The sequence below is a fragment of the Periplaneta americana genome, chromosome 4, assembly GCF_040183065.1.
Source record: "Periplaneta americana isolate PAMFEO1 chromosome 4, P.americana_PAMFEO1_priV1, whole genome shotgun sequence".
NCBI classification, from domain to species: Eukaryota; Metazoa; Arthropoda; class Insecta; order Blattodea; family Blattidae; genus Periplaneta; species Periplaneta americana.
Window position 1 is genome coordinate 202528679 of NC_091120.1, and position 17967 is coordinate 202546645.

At 38.0% G+C, this 17967-nt stretch overlaps 1 protein-coding gene across 1 annotated transcript in view; it reads right to left on the reverse strand.

The window, feature by feature from the left end:
* Window positions 1-17286, reverse strand: part of sim (single-minded) — an 80113-nt gene extending 62827 nt beyond the window's left edge. Inside the window, exons 1-2 of the mRNA XM_069824766.1 lie at window positions 17103-17286; window positions 3263-3348 (exon numbers count right to left, since the gene is read on the reverse strand). Coding sequence (XP_069680867.1) covers window positions 3263-3348; window positions 17103-17277 — 261 coding nt within the window. The 5' untranslated portion in view covers window positions 17278-17286. The remainder of the gene's footprint in view (window positions 1-3262; window positions 3349-17102) is intronic.
* Between the last annotated feature and the right edge of the window lie 681 nt (window positions 17287-17967).

The window sequence follows — 17967 nt, forward strand, 5'->3', positions numbered from 1 at the left end:
GCAGCTCAACAGTTAAATGCCAGTCAGAGTACACATAGGTTCAGTTTTGTAAATCATACTATAAAGACGGTAAATATGCCAAAAGTACGTCATTCAGTCAATTTAAAATCAAAACTAACAAGTTACATTTCAGAATTTAAAGAAGATGGTTTATCAACTGACAATAAAATATTATTTTGTAATTTGTGTCAGTGTGCAGTATCATCTACACAAAAGTTCCTGGTGCAACAACACATTACAACTAGTAAACATCAGGCCAACAAACAACTAAATTCCAAGCAGAGACAATTGTTTTTAACACAACCAACAACATCGAATGTAAGATCTGAGTTTAACATCGACCTGTGCCGTTCTCTCATCTCTGCTGATATTCCTCTCTACAAACTAAAGAATAAGGTCTTCAGGGAATTCCTTGAAAAATATACTCAACATACAATCCCGGATGAGTCAACACTTAGGAAGACGTATGCTCCATCCATCTACGATGAGACAATACAGAAGATAAGAGATGAAATTAAAGATAGTTCAATTTGGGTTTCCATTGATGAGACTCCCGACAAAGAAGGTAGACTTGTTGGTAATGTAGTTATCGGTTTGTTAAGTGAACAATATTCTGAACGAATTCTTTTACATTGTGATGTTCTAGAAAAGTGCAATAACAAAACTATAGTTAAACTGTTCAACGAAGCTATGGGTATCCTGTGGCCAAAGGGTATTATGTACGATAATGTGTTATTCTTTATTAGCGATGCTGCCCCTTATATGGTCAAAGCTGGACAAGCATTATCTGTTGTATATCCTAAATTGACTCATTTTACTTGTGTGGCGCATGCATTTCATCGTGTGGCAGAAGTGGTCAGAGACAATTTCCCTAAAGTAGATTTGTTGATTTCATCAGTGAAAAAAGTATTTCTCAAAGCTCCCAGTAGAGTTAACGTGTTGAAAGAAATGTACCCTGAAATTCCATTGCCACCAAAGCCAATTTTAACTAGATGGGGTACATGGCTAGAAGCAGTTGAATATTATGCCGAACATATAGACTCTATTAACAATGTTCTCCTTGCATTGGACTCTGAAGATGCAGTCTCAATTGATACTGCGAAAACAGTTACCTGTGACATAAGTGTGAAGAATGACTTAGCTCACATTCAGCATACATTTTCATGCATCATAAAAACGCTCAAAAGTCTCCAAAATAGGCACCTTTCACTATCTGAAAGTTTTGAAATTATAAATAGTACTGTGGAACAACTGAATCGTGGTAGAGGTAAAGTTGCAGATGCAGTAAGAGCTAAGGTGGACACTGTACTTTCAAAAAACCCTGGATATGAAGAACTACAAAAGGTTGTTGCTGTGATGAGTGGTGAATCAACAGTGAAGATTAACTTGGACTTATCCCCAGCAGACATTGTGAAATTGAATTATGTACCAGTTACTTCTTGTGACGTCGAACGCTCTTTTAGTCAGTATAAATCTATCCTCAGAGACAATAGAAGAAGATTCACTTTTCAGCACTTGAAAGAAATGTTTGTAACCTATTGTTATGGTAACAGACAATAAAAATTGTGTTTTGTTGAAACTACATTGGAAGATAAGGTACGTCCATTATATTTTTTGTTTAGTTTGATTAAAATGTACCAATATTTAACGTACATAGTCATTTTTTTATAATTTTAAGTCCATATTTAATTCCATATTTTGGTAAAAATCCATATTTAATTCCATATTTTGGTAAAAATAACTACATATATATTTACATATTTCATATATTTTTAGTCCATATAAATCCGTTCCCTGTTTATAATATTTAGGAAAAGCAATAAACTAAAAAAAAAATGGCTTAATAAGGAGACATTTTCTGGAAAATTTTCATAACTAGGCTGGTCATACATGAAACCTTATTGCAGAATATATTATAGTGTTGTTTGGCAGGATATATTTTAATTGGTTATTTTACGACGCTTTATCAAATGCTATGGTTATCTAGCGTCTCAGTGAGATGAAGGTCATAATAAGGTACCTGAGTGTATTAAGGCCCAGCATGTTATAAGGTCCACTACCTAGTTATACACTTTTGCAATAGAGAGCAACAGCTCTTAACACCTATTTCTTCTTGCATTCGAGTGAGCCATGAAGAAATTAGATTCTCGTTCTTGTTGGTAGCTGACTGGTGGCAACAAGTTATGTGTGATTATTTCTACTTTCATTATAAAATTTTGCAAAATTTAAGTTAATATTTAATCGTTTTACTGTGTGTTATTAATATAATATTAAATGCACGTTATTGTGTAAACATTAAGAAGTTTGGGGCTATCGTGAAACTTTCGCTAATGAGCATATGAACACTCCATAAATTGAAATTGGCGCGAAGTAACAGAGCAGGAAATAAGGCCCATGAAATAAATACGTGGAAACGCCCACAAGTTCATAGAAGTCCCTAAATTATAAAGTTCAAACTCTGAAGCACAAACGTTTTTGCAAGAAATGAAACAAACGAAAGACTGACAATTCCTAATGCAGAAAGAGCATTGGATGAAGCATCAACTTCAGGATTTGTAAACATCCAGGGGACGCGAATGTGTTCTGTCTGCGAAGAGAATTGTTGTAGATATGCATGTGTGTGTGTCTTGTGAATATTGGGTGCACGATGAATGTGTAGGTCTCACTGAGGAAAAAACTGAAGACTTCGTATGCCCAAATTGTGTTCAGTACTTATATTCTTTATTGTGGCCTTATTATCTGTCACAGCAGGATATAAGGCCCAGTGACATGATGTTAATTTTCATTGCTCACAGCATTTATGTGACTGTTTGAATATTTATTTGAAGTAAAATATTATAGGATAACTATAAAAGTATGTTATTCCATTATTTAAAAATTGCTAAACGTCTCCTTTTCAAAGAAAGAACGTTTTATTCCTTAGGTGGGCCTTATTACCCCCGGTTACCTTACAAGTGAAATGAGTCCAGGGTCCAGCGCCGAAAGTTACCCAGCATTTGCTCTCAATGGTTGAGGGGAAAACCCCGAAAAGAATCTCAAGGTAACTTGTCCCAACCAGTAATTGAATTCGGGCCCGTATGTTTCACGGTCAGGAATGGCAATATAATCTGATTATGTAGAATTGGTGGGATTGTGGTATGGAACCGGAAATCTCTGCCATCACAGTTTTAACCCTTCACTCGCAGCGATTAAAGAAATGGAAACACAGGGTTCTTGCCGGTCAGCGAGGAATCGTGCCTCCCTGCTTTCCAGATGTTCTTACCTGCAGGAGGTGCGATCCCAGCTCCTTGATGCAGGACTCCCGGGGATTCGCAGGGGGCGGGGCCGCTCCCCACGCGTCGCCCAGGCCTGTGAACAGAGAGCGTTTGAAACAGACCCGTTCAGTGATTGCAACTCAGATCGGCTAAATGTCAGCGGCATCACCGGAGAGTGAAATAGTAATTACAGGCTACTTGCACAAGGTTTTACGAGAACAATATTATTCATGCCATATCTCCACGGTTTAGTCTATTTCCTGTTACACTTTACAGTATCGTTTTATTTTTTATTTCTACTTGTATCTAACTATGGGAAATGCCTGCTATTATTCAGTTGAGAAGCTTTATTTCATCCATTGTGCTTTAAACAAATAAAAGTTAGAATTGTTGTTTTTTATGTTTGTAAAACTTAGCTCTCACTTTGAGAGAGATTTTTACTTTACAATTTCTGATTGGTTACTTTACAACGCTTTTTCAACTGTTACGGTTGTATAGCGTCTGAATGAGACGAAGGTGATAATGCCAGCGAAATGAGTCGAGCGAAGAAAGTTACACAGCATTTTCGTTCTTAATGGTTTGAGGGAAAACCTCAACCAGATCATTTGTCCCAACCACGATCCGCTCGTTTCACGGTCGGGCATGCTAACCGTTATTCCACAGAATAGAGGTTAAGGGTGTACGAAAACCTTAGGAAAATATTTGGGGCTAAGAGGGATGAAGTTACAGGAGAATGGAGAAAGTTACACAACACAGAACTGCACGCATTGTATTCTTCACCTAACACAATTAGGAACATTAAATCCAGACGTTTGAGATGGGCAGGGCATGTAGCACGTATGGGCGAATCCACAAATGCATATAGAGTGTTAGTTGGGAGGCCGGAGGGAAAAAGACCTTTGGGGAGGCCGAGGCGTAATGTTTCAGTACATCAATATAAAACAGTTATATTACCGGTTGTTCTATATGGTTGTGAAACTTAGACTCTCACTTTGAGAGAGAAACATAAGTTAAGGGTGTTTGGTGTTTGAGAATAAGGTTCTTAGGAAAATATTTGGGGCTAAGAGGGATGAAGTTACAGGAGAATGGAGAAAGTTACACAACGCAGAACTGCACGCATTGTATTCTTCACCTGACATAATTAGGAACATTAAATCCAGACGTTTGAGATGGGCAGGGCATGTAGCACGTATGGGCGAATCCAGAAATGCACTTGCGTGATTCGGGTTCCACATACTGCGGATACTGTGATCCATGTTTCAAGTTGCACACCACTTCGGTGGGCCACGTTATAGCCTACATGATGTGTACCGTATATGTGAAGAGTTATATCGTGTACTAGGGTGAGTGTATGTGTAAGTGTAATGTAGGGAATGGGTGAGGATGATGATGATAGTGAGGACAGGAGAAGGGGGAAATCCGGTGTCGACACGTAGCCTACTCCTGTCGAATAGCACCCGCCAGGCTTAACATCTCCATTCGACGGACGAATCACTATTAACAGTGACATATTATATGCCTTCTCTTCATAGGGACTGCGGAGAGATTTGGGATTTAACCCGGGCATATTGCTGTACAATTTAGTGATTAGAAGTAATTTTCTCTTTATTAGGGCCTATGTTACATTTACTACATAGGGTCTATCTGAAAAGAAGGATAAATAATAATAATAATAATAATAATAATAATAATAATAATAATAATAATAATTTATTTTAGCTGGCAGAGTTAAGGCCGTAAGGCATTCTCTTCCACTCAACCAGCAAAAAGTATAGATACATATGCATGAACTTAAAAAGAATTCAACAATTTGATTTAGATGAGAGTTACGTGTATACAAGAGTTATTTACGAATTAAACAACAAAATACTATGAACTATTAATTAAACACTGAAATAAACTGTGCAGCAGAATTAAGCCAAAATACATAGAATGTTAATATATTTCAAATAATGTTAGATAATAGAAAGAGATTATTATGAGACAATTTTGAAAATACAGCACTATCAGGATGATGTCTAAAGGAAGGAGTAACAATGTAGACAGTGATAGTTTAAGTCAGTATGATTGGAGTGAAATGCTAATAAGGTTATCTTTTAAGCTGTTCTTAAAGGTGTTTATTGTCTTGCAGCCCCTAATACTTTGTGACAGGGAATTCCATTGACGCGAGGTGGATACTGTAAAAGATGATGAATAACGAGATGTTCTATGAAGAGGTATACTTAGCGTTCCACAGATAAGTGATCTGGTATTTACGTCGTGGTTAGAGTATAGATAAGAGAAACGAGACGAAAGGTAATTTGGTGTTGAAGTGTGCAGAATTCGAAAGAGTAAAGACAAAGTGTGTAAAGTTCTACGTTCTTTAAGTCGGAGCCACGAAAGACTTGCGAAGGACGGTGATATGTGATCATATCGTCGGATGTTGCACACGTATCTGACGCACATATTCTGAACTCGCTGAACTTGACTGACAGTTCAGAATTTAGGTCAATTAACAAAACGTCACAATAATCGAAATGCGGCATTACTAGGGTTTGCCTTGTAGAAATGTAACATACTGGTAGGCCTAATCAGAGGTGGTTGTGGTGGTGGTAATACTTATAAATGGCTAATAATAATAATAATAATAATAATAATAATAATAATAATAATAATAATAATAATAATAATAATAATAACAACAAATACTGTCTGAAGTATTTACTACTTAATTCGTTACTCGATTATGCGTTAATTTCTGGCCGGTCTTCAACTGTTGGAAGGAACGAAACTCTTCGCGGACTGTGTGTGGACACCCCTGACTTGGAGAGTCTTTCAAACGTCCATTATATCCGGATTGTAAGCAGATTACAAATTGGACAAGTCACTCACTGCAGACTCTCGCTCCTGCGCTTTGAAGCGCCGGCGCCTGCGCACTCTGCAAGTCACCATGGCAACGCGTTCCCACGGCCGCCATTTGAATGAACATCAGATTGCGCTCATTTTGTTATATTGTTTGTTCGTTTAATTCGGCACTTAACGACGAGTAGTAGCTACTCGAAGTGCCGCCATTTTGTTGTTTCCAGTGTGTGCAAATAACTTTAATAAAGCCTGAACCATTTTCTGCTGTACGAGCATCTCGGGAACAGAAAAGCAATTTAATGGCATTTCGATGTAAAAACTCAGTTCCGTGTATACTACGCAGATAATGCGGACGTGATATAGCTTGTATCCAAGACGCGTACATGAATGCAAACAAGGAATACCACGGTTGAGAGAATAAAGTTGTGCAATGTGCTTGGTAAATGGTAGCGAAACTTTCCAGCACTGAAAAAATTACTACTACTACTACTACTACTACTATTACTACTACTACTACTACTACTACTACTACTACTACTACTACTACTACTACTGCCCGTAACACACTTGAAGAGTTTTCGCTAGAGAGAAATGTGTTGCGAGAAAGAGGCGAAGAGCCTTCCTCCACACACTTGGCGAGTTCTCGCTATCACAGATCACACCTCGCTATGATCATCTATGCACTGCCTTCATGCAGAAAGCATTTTTCTGATTATAGTAATCACTCGTTGGGGGAAATATTATAGGTTATGTATTTACGTATATTGTCGTACTTGAATATATAACCTGTAAGTATATTGTCGTACTTTACAAATTACGTACGAACGCTACGTTGAATCTGAGTATTCAGATGATGAGGAAATGGAGTTACATGAACATATTTTGTTAATGAAAAGAAAAAGTAGGCCTAAAATTAAAGCCAGACATATCTGAAAATCACATTGTATCTTACGAAAATAAGGGCGAGTTTTGGACACTGGTTTCGATTTGAATGATGATACGTTTAGGCGTTATTTCAGGTTGAATGGACCAAAGTTTTTTGCTATTCATGATATGATAGAGGATTCTTTGCTATATTCTGATTAAAATTATATAAACTGTTAAGACATATAGATACATTATTTCAAAAGTCTAATTAATAGGCCTACTATTAAATCTCATCAAAATGAAATATAGCCCTATTTATTTTCAGATAATCTGATATTTGTCTCCAGATTTCTTCTTTAAGTTTCGTGTTTTTATAGTTTTCATCCCGTGTATCATATAAATAGGCCTACGGGTGACATCGTACAAGTTCGATAAGTTTCTGACTGCAATTATCAGCCATCTTTCCTCATTTTCAAATAAAAACAATACAATTCATCGCCACCTGTGATATCTTTCTCTACATTCAATCGTCATAAAGAGTATAAATGACAAACATCTTTGATAAATGTGTCAAGAAAATTCGCTGGGCTACCGATTCCAGCGAGAAGCTCGCGCGAGGTTTTTGCCTCGAGCGAGGATCTCTTCCAGTGTGTGGACGTCCATTTGAATCCATGTTATCAATTTTTTAATTTTCTCGCAACACATTTCTCGCTGGCGAAAACTCTGCAAGTGTGTTATGGGCCTAACGTAGAACAGGAGAATTCCCGTCACAGATGAGCCGCTGTTATGTAAACTGTAGGGCACGAAAATTCATTTTTCACGTTACTTCATGTATTGCTACTTAGTATATTTCCATTGAGTCCCGCGCAGTAGCTGTGTAGTCTAAGGCGTTGCACTGGCGTTACGGTACAATCACTGGTTCGAGTCTTTATGGGGAAATAATTTTTTCATGTAATTTCTGCCAGTGTATGGGACCGTTGCCCGCCCAGCATCGCGATGAATTTTGGGGACCTACGATAGATAGCGAAATTGGGTCTCGAAAACCAGGTATAACGGCTGGGGAATTATCGCACTGACTACACGATACCTCCATTCTGGTTGAATGATCATCTGCTAAGCCATATGGATGTGAGGCCAAGCAGTTGGCAGTAAATAACCCTTGACGTTTAATTCTGTTCGGCCCTGCGGTTCTTTTTTTTCCCCACAAGGAACTGTTGACAAGCTCATGTTGAATGCAAAGGGGCAGGATATGAAGCCGCCATATTTAAAAAGTCACAGGACAGGAGATTTAAAGAAATCCCTATGACTGCGTGAAACGCCTGCCCTATAGACTACCTGTATTCCAATTAAGGGGTTAGGTACAGCTTACAGCAATAAAATTTGGGAAATATTCAACATTTTTTCCTCCATTACTGTATCTTGTACAATAATGAAAATTAGTATGTGTAAAACACTGTCCTTCTGCTATATGAAAAAAATATTTTTACGATTTAAAAAAATTATCACTGTACAGTGGTGAAGTGTTTCCCACATAACTCAAAAACTATCCAACATTCTGAGATTAAATTTCTTGTGTGTATTTGTGCATGTCGTATCTACAATATGATGCAAGATCACTTCTCTATCTTTGATAGATTATCTGATAAAAAATACATTCATTTTAAAAAATGGTCAAATATCAGTATTTTCTTCTAACACAAAATAAAAAAAAAATATTATTTATTAAGGAATGTAGTTGAAAGAGCATGATATTGTAAACATGAGTTTCATCAATAAAATAAAAAATTTTGAGTTATGAGGGGAAACGCTTCATCACTGCACAATGAACTGCCACCATTTTGAATTTTGAAAAAAATATATAAATGTTTTTAATCGTAAAAATATTTTTTATATAGCAGAAACGTACCAATTTTCATTATTGTACAAGATACAGTAATGGAGGGGAAAAAATGTTGAATATTTAAAAAAAATTTACTGTTGTAAGTTGTACCTAACCCCTTAAAGTAAATAAAGCACAATAGGTACTTTCTTCCACACAGTACTATGCAAGAGTATTTAATTGCATATATAGCTAGTCATATTTTCATAAATGTGTGAAAAATCTCGAACGAAAGAATGAATGAATGAGTGGGGGAGTGAATGAATGAAAGATTGGGGGTAATTGGAGGAGAAACATTTGAAAGGTACGGGAAAGCGCGTTCTTGCAAAGGAAATTGGGGTTGAGGAATGTCTAAGTCAGCTCCAAGCCTGTCGGCTACTTATCTCACTCCGATTTTCGCATTTCCATATCAAGAAACATTAGCTACAGAATTTTGAAGGGGAAAGCCAAAAATGATCGTAACCTGATAGTTACCACATGAGGGGGGAAGAAGAGCGACAAACAGTGGCGCCAAATTATATGGGGCGGAGCCCACCCAATAATTTTTCGTATTATTATTATTATTATTATTATTATTATTATTATTATTATAAATCTCCAAGATGTTTGTCATTTCAGCTGAAGATGTTCTTGAGCTTTTTTTCGATATCTATCTGCGAGGAGAGTATGCACGATGCCAAGTGAGGCGAACAACGGTTTTCTCCCTTCTCTTAACACACTGTCAGTCCCTTCTCCACTGCATTTCTTAATGGTGATCAAGTCCTTATCTACATCTCAGCCTATTGCTTTGTGATCGTCACACAACAAAACCCACTGTCGCAATATTCATTCTTGGAGTGCGGAGGTCTTCCGGGACGGCGCAGTTGAGGATCTATTAATGAAGGCTCTGGACGTCAGGCACGTCTTGCCTCTGTGTGTCCGATGCTATCGATGTTTTCACAAACCGTGAAGGCTATCTGGTATCTCGGACTGTCCTCACTTCATATCTACGCAGACACATCAGACGTGACGGGCGCGATTGGCTCCGGGTTGCATTGTCACCTAATGAAAAAGCCTTGACCCGGGGGTCATTAGTTCGCTCTCAGGCGTGGCGACTCCGGGCCATCGGCAGCCCTGTGGGATCTTGTCATCAGTTGTTGAGCGTTGTTGAAATGGAATTTGCAATTAAAATTGCATAGCTGCTGAGAAATCCAGGTTCTAGGTCGCGGACTCGGAAAATTTCGCCAGGAAACATGCATCATCATCATTATCATCATCATCATCAACTTTCTTTTCCTTCTTTTTTATTTTTCTTGTTTTCCCCTATTCTTATTTTTCGTAGACTATTCTCTATGATCTCATTTTTCTTTTTTTCTGTTACTTCTACAAGAAGAATAAGGGGAAGACGAGAACAGGGGGAATACAAGGACGACAGGGTACAGACAAGGATAACAAGTGGAAGACAAGCAGAAATGGGAAGAACAAGGAGAGCAGAGGGAGACTAGGGTAACAGGGGAAAGACAAAGATAACAGGGAAGGACGATCAGAACAGGAGAAGATAAGGAGAACAGGGGAACCACAACAGTAACAAGGGAAAGATATGGAGAACAGGAGAAATAAGGACAACAGGGAAGAAGAGGATAACAGGGGGAAGACAATATTTGCACCTATCGATTTTTCCATCTCGTTCATAATCTTTGTTATTATCTTCTCCATCTTCGTCCACATCTCCTAACCCTCATTCTTTTCCATATATTCTTCCTCTTTCATTTCTTCTTAATATTTTCTCTCCACAGCTTTGTCCACTCCTTTTCTTAGCCTTCATTTTAATTTTTTGTCCGCCGTTTCCTTAACAATTCTTCTTCCGCCTTCTTTCATCTGTTCTTCTCCTCCTCTAATGTTATTCAACTTCGACTTGCAACTATTTCCTGTTCTATTTCTTCACCTCTTACTGTACTTCTTCTTCGAAACTTCTTCACTCTGCTATATTCGTCCTCTTCGCGGGCTGTGCAGACATGGCCAGCAGGTAACTCACATCGCATGTGTTGCATTACGAGCCACCTGTTCGGTGTAGCGTTTCCATGACAATGCACGCCGCTTCTCAGAATGCATCTTATGCACTTGCACATTGCACTCGCGGCCAGGGGCGAACAAACCACACAACAGGATTGCTGTTTTATTTCTATTCAAGTAAAGTGTAATGGATATTTAGAAAATACGGTCTTTACCGATGCTGATATGATTCTTGTGCGTGGTGAATGTAGAAAAAGTAAGCCTACAATGTTATCTTGAGATTACGCTACCGTCCACTTAGCCTACTTTAATGCACTGTACAGGTGTTAACTGTTTACACATGAATTGAACTAAATAAGAACGAAAAGACCACCAGCAGGCTGGTCTCTTACGCAGAGAGCCCGGGTTCGATTCCCGGTCGGGTTGAATTTGCTGTTGAGGTTTCCTCAGGTTTTTTCTCAACCGTAAGGCAAATGCCAGGAAATTCGGACCACAACATCCCTGAATATCACCGGCCTCATTCATCACCGAAATCATATTCATTTTTATTTTATTTTATTTATTTATTTATTTATTTATTTATTTATTTATTTATTTATTTATTTATTTATTTATTTATTTATTTGGTGGTATCAATAAAGATAGCTTACATGTCATCACAAGTTCCAGGTCACGTGGACCCTGCCTTAACAAGAATGTTGCTTAGTAAAACATGAGTACGTAAATGAAGTGTGACCATCTTCTCCATCAGAAACGGAGACTGGTAAGCTGGGCATGTAGGTGAACTTTCAGAGTCAATGATATTTGCAGAAAAGTTAACATCACTTGATTGTTCACTGAATGCTATGTGTAATTATGGTTTAATAAATGGATTAGGGTGTGTTTGTAGTTTCTGAAGATAATTTTTACGTAAGTGCTGCACGTAGTCACTGAATAAAATGATTTCCAGGTCACTGTACAATTGTGCGTTAGTAATGTAAAATCATATTCATAACAAATTAGTAATACATAATTATACAGTCGCCATCTAGTTCACAACAATAGAACCAGTCTCAACAATAGTACACAAGCCTTCGGATTTCAATCAAAGATTAACTCGCAATGTGACCAGAGATGTTAAAGCGGGTATAAATAACAGCGAGAGAAAAAAAAGAAAGAAAGAACGTAACGTCACCATCACTTTCTGTACTATTTCAATGAACATTATAACACCACTACTTACTGTTATTGTCTTTATAGTATCACGCAGACATTTCATCTGAAGGATAAAATTTTAACAGTGTTATTTCGTTAGCTTTTTGCATTGGAAACCTCAGGTAAACACCATTATTGTTATTGTCATCATTTTATTTGCAGTCTGATTCGTTTGGGAAGACATAAAATAAAATGACTATAAAATTTATAATGAAGTTGCTGTAGAATTCATTCCAGTTTCAATGTGATACTGAAGCACGAGAGATTTGTGTCATCACTTACGACGTTTTCATGGAGTATTCAGATCGATCTGAATACACTTACCTTATTGAAATCTTCACGACAACGGGGATTCAATTCGGTCTGAGTCTCAAGGTCGATACACCTAAAAAGTAGGATCGAATCATATTCGGTTCCAATTCAGTTCCATGAAAACGGGTGTCGTATTCAATACGTTCTCAATACGCTAAGCGCGTGGTAGATAATTTGTTTCATGTGTCAGCTGTTTTACTAACAGCGAGGGCAATATGTATGTTGAAAAAAGAGCTTGTAAAAGATTAGTAATATGCGTTACAAGAGCGGTATGTTGAAGTTTTCATGTTCGAGGAAAAGTTTGAAAAAGCGAAACGTAGTTGAGCTTTTTTAATTTCCGAGAATTGAAAGAAAACATACCGCTCGTGTATCGTACATTATTTTGTGCGAAGATCGTTTATTACATACCTCAAAGAGGAATTTCTAATTAGTTGCAATGAAATCTCCATCTTGGTTTCTGTTCAATGACGGCAAATTTGCAAAACAAAATTATCTATCTTCAACATTGTTGCTTTAAAATGTTTTTTGTGTTTACTATACTCCAGCAGGCCGTGATATATGTCTGTCTTTTTTTTCCCCCCAGTCTATGATGAGTCTGGAATCTTGTTGATTTTTTCACGGCTTCCTTAATGTTACTTGCATCACGAATGCAGTAACTTCAGTGGAGTTGTAGAGTTTACTTAATTTTTGCAAATATTTAATAACAATAATTAACAGTGCAATTTAGGTGAAATTGCAGTGGTAAGTTTCCAGTTTATAATTATTACTATATTGAACGTCTCTAAAAATAATATGTTAAAAGCCTAAAGCAGTAAAATCAATATGTCACTTAAGCGGTAAGAAGAGGGAAATTGTTATGTGTGTTAGGTTGGGAATACTGAATGTGGAATTTTAGACTTTCCGCGGATTGGTTTTGTGCGGAAACCAAGCAAATATGCACGATCTCGCACAAAATATTTTGTGTTTTCCTTAAAGTCAATAGGCCTACCATTATTCATTAACAGCCAGAATATTAAGTTTTCATGCGCCTCATTTGGAAAAAAAAAAAAAAAAAAACATTGTTTATAGCTAATTTCTACAGAGTGACCAACATTCTAATCAGTGTTGCCAACTGGACGAAAATTCCGTCAAAAGTTACGGAATTTCAACGTACCGAACGGGAAAAAAAAAAAGTCTTTGAAGGGTGACGGATTTTCTGGCGGAAATTGCAATTTACATCCTCTTTTGACTTGTTTACCTGCTGTCGTTTTTAATTATTTATTTTTTTGGGGAGCGTACACCAACCCAGCACATAAACTGCAAATGATGTGGATGAATTATTATGTTAATTAAGATTAATAAGTTGTGTTAAAATTTTATTTTTACTTTTGTATAGACTAGATATATTGAGTGGATCTTATTTTAATTTTGATGGCTTCTGACGGATTTCCAGGTGTTAGACTGACGGGAATATAAGTTATCTGTTAGCATCATTCTTTTATCCGACAGTTGACTGAACAAAAACAACCCAAAATAAACTGTTTTTCCATCCTACAATCGACAACAATAATTCAGGTTGCCAAGCGACAATGGAAAACAAAAGATGTGAGAACAAATGAATGAAAATACTCTTTGAAATTTAAGTACCATAATATAGGAGTGCCACTTGAAATTTAAAGGGAGGCTGGCAGGTGAGGGGGAGTGAAATCTAAAATACAACTAACGCTGGTTTTAATCTTCCCCCTCAATATCTAAATTGATGTGTTTTAATTTAAATTAAACTTAATTGAAATAAATAGTTATTTAGACGAGAAGTTTTGAAATGGAAGTTCGGTCTATATTTTGTAATGTACTCTATGTGCCACGGACCTATATTGCGGCAAGATGGCCCGGCCGATACTTGCTGCATAATCAAAATCCATTGCTTTCGGTGTAATGGCTGTCATGGCATGGTAACCCTAGAACCATGGAGGAGACTCAGTCTCATTAAAAATGCGCGGGAAATGCGAGAAGTGCGTGCGCTTTGTTTCTGAGCTCTTCATTTGTTTGTTATCAAGCGATTGGCTGCATGATAATAATGTAAGCAAACACATAATGGCGGGCTGACTGCGCTGTTTACAACAAACACTCCAGCTAATGCGCGTGGCTTGTTCTCTTGTATCCAAAACAAACAGCAAGTTCCCTGAACTCGGCTATGGCAACTGACAGCTGACTGTCACCTCAACGCAGCGCTCGTTATCAAATTCATGCCGTGAGGACATTCCTTTCTCAAGGACTTCGAGATAGAGACGAATCGCCCAGTGGCCTACCGGTTGTAAGTAGGCTTACTTGATGGATGTGCAATTTCAGCAGGCGCCTTGGATTTGCAGGCAAAATCTCAAATTCCCCACATCCTTCATTGTTCTGTTCTCAACTCTTAGTAAAACTCTAACTGTAGAGGAATTAGTGGGAAACCTTCATTTTAAAAATCTCGCTGGTTTATAGCCGTATGTTACCCGTCGACATACATATTATAAATCACTCTTTCTCAACATTTTTAGTGTCACCTCTTGAAGCTCATTTTTCAATTTGGAGGATCCCCACAATCTTTTGTATAATTTAAGCTGATGTTTTTTTTTTTTTGCACGATCGTGTTTTTTGTTGTCTTTACAGGTATTGTTGTTAGGTCTTGAAAGTTAGAATTCTTACACAAAAACTTGGTGCTAGAGAAACCATTATTCATAACATAAAACTATTCTGAAATAGGCTATTACAGTGCACTTATTGTTACTTAGTTACCGTTACAGTGCGGTTTTGAGAAGGCTTTGGAATAATATTGCTCTAAATTTTGAATGCAAATTATGTTGTAATTGAGATTTTAAAAGTGCCGTTCGAAAACACACTTTGGTTCTGCGGACCAGAACTTTGGAATTGGTACGAGGTGCACAATGAAAGTGCATGTTAAGTAAAGCGAGGCGAGTTGGAGAATGTCATTCAATTACGAAGTGACCCAGCGTTTATGAATTGACTCATCGAGATAAAGATACAACATCCATGAAGTGACTCGTCGAGATAAAGACGCACCATCCATCAAATGACTCTCGAGATAAATACAGAACATCCATGAAATGACTCCTCGAGACAAAAACGCAACTTCTACGAAGTGAATCATCGAGATAAAAAACGACGTCTATGAAGTGACTCATTCAATTAAGATCTTGATATGAAGAAATGACTCATTGGTTTAGAGATGCATTGTATGATAAATGACTCAATGAATTAGGAAAACACTGTCTATGAAGAAGTGACTCATCGTGAAAGAAACGCTTTGTTTATGTATGACCTGTTGGGACAGGGACCCATATTTGAACATGGTACGACTGCTTCTCAAAAGGATTCATCGTCGATAAAAATAACTCATTAGGAAAGTGACTCACCGTCTACAAGGAAGTTACTCATTGGGAGGACTAACAATTTACAAAGAAATAACTCTTAAAGAGAAGAACTATGGTCCGTTTCTGGAATCTGTAGAGTAAGGAGACGAAACAAGACCTTTGCGCAAGTGGTATGTGGGAGGGCTAGGGTCAGTGACGTTCTGGGGGGAGGAATTGCTTGAACGAAGCGAGCAAGCGAGCGAGTGACTGGTTGTAAAAGTAATGTATATACAATGCCACAATGTTTCTTTTTGTATGGCTGGTAATATGTAGGAAGCATAATACTTGCATCGTATTACAGGAATATTTACTTTTGTTGAACTAGGTGATTCTCAATCAGATTATTCAACATTGTTTTGGGACCATTATTTTATTAAGCATTGTCTGCTTGCAATGTTTTTGTTAATGCTATAGTTGTATAGTTTTGTGTTGTAATAAAAAAAATTCCACCTACAAAAAAAAAACTGCAGGGAGAGAGAATCTGTCAACACATCCTGTTAATATCACCTTCTACCACGCGCATCTTACCCCTTAGCGACCTCGAGCCGATGCTGCCCGCAATATACACTCCCGCACAGATGGACTCCGCCCAAATGTGCAAACTTATTCTACAGATTCTAGAAACGGACCATAAGCGTCTATAAAAAAAATGTTTCACTGGGAAAGGACTCGTCTTCTACAAATAAATGATTCTTTGATAAAAGGAGTCACCATTTACAAATAAATAATTAATTGGAAAGACACTTGCCGTAATATACAGACGTGTGCAAATTATTACACTCAGCACCACATTTTGTACATTTTAATAATCATCATGAATTACTAGCCACAAAATAATTCTGTAGGACTCTATGCGGCAGGATCTGTACAAAAAAAGTCCTAGAAACCCGAACTTTTCCACAAATGAGGGACTGGTTCCCTGATGGTGAATGTGTCTTCGTGCAGGATGGAGCACCCTGTCACAAAGCCAGATCAGTAACTAATTTTCTGGCTGAAAATAATGTAACCGTCCTTCCCTGGCCAGGTAATAGCCCAGACGCAAATCCAATTGAAAATATTTGGTCTATCGTAAAAAAAAAAAAAACGATTACCACCAAGGTGGGCCTCATAGAAGCACTTATCCAAATATGGCACAGGGATGAAGACATCAAGAAAGAATGTGAAAATCTCATGAACAACATGCCAAACCGCATAAAATTGATGATAAAGAACAAAGGGTTTCATAATAAATATTAATTGTTGCAAACAGTCTGTAATAAATGAGTTTTGTAGAAGACAAGACATTGATGATATCGCGTTGTTGAGGATTTTGTTGAATAGCAAACGAATCTCATTACCCTATAATGCGCAGTACAGTGTATTATGACTCACCGTCCGGGAAGACGTGGCGCATCTTGAGGTAGCTGGTGGTGAGCCGGATGATGCTGGCCTTGTCCAGCTGGCTCGTGATGGCGCTGGGCAGCGGCAGCAGCTTGGCCAACTCCAGGAATTCCGCGTTCTCCTTCTCGCGCCGGCTGCGAGCAGCGTTTTTGCTCTTCTCCTTCATCTTCAGGCAACACCCTGTATTAAAACACACTGTATAGCAGCATCCTTCAGAGGAAATTTTTTAGAGCAATAAGCCTATATTTTACAGCAACACTTATACTGGGTGTTCATTTCAAAGTCTGTCATGACGTCACTGTTGTTGGGTCACAGATTTGAAGCGAGTTTCAGCTTATATGTCAGAGAAGTTGCCTATTATTTAAGGCGTTCTTCAATCTGAACTTGAGAACGTGTACGGTATAACTTGAACGTCGTAGCAACAGATGGCAGTCTGTACGGTCTGTGTGCTACCATAACCTCTTTCGAACTGTTTTGCGCCGGCAAGTCGTACGCAGGGTATTTGTTATCATCGGTTGCGTACGCTAACATTCCACAACACAAATCAAATGCTCCGTGTCCATGTTGACCGTCGAAGTTAATGTCAACAAATACGTAAGTAATCGTCTTAACCCTCTCCCCATATCCCGACAGTACGTATTTCCAAACAGTTCACATTCCTGCTACTACCGGCGTTACCGTACGTATCGGTACGTACTATTCAGAATGAACGCCGTACTTGCTAGGCAACTTCTCTGCCTCATAGGTTACACACCTCTGCGGAAGTATAGGAAGATTGAATTCTCTAGGCTCATCGGCTAGCCACATGACGGCATACAGCGAGCCATGACACACTTTGAACTGAACACCCAGTAGT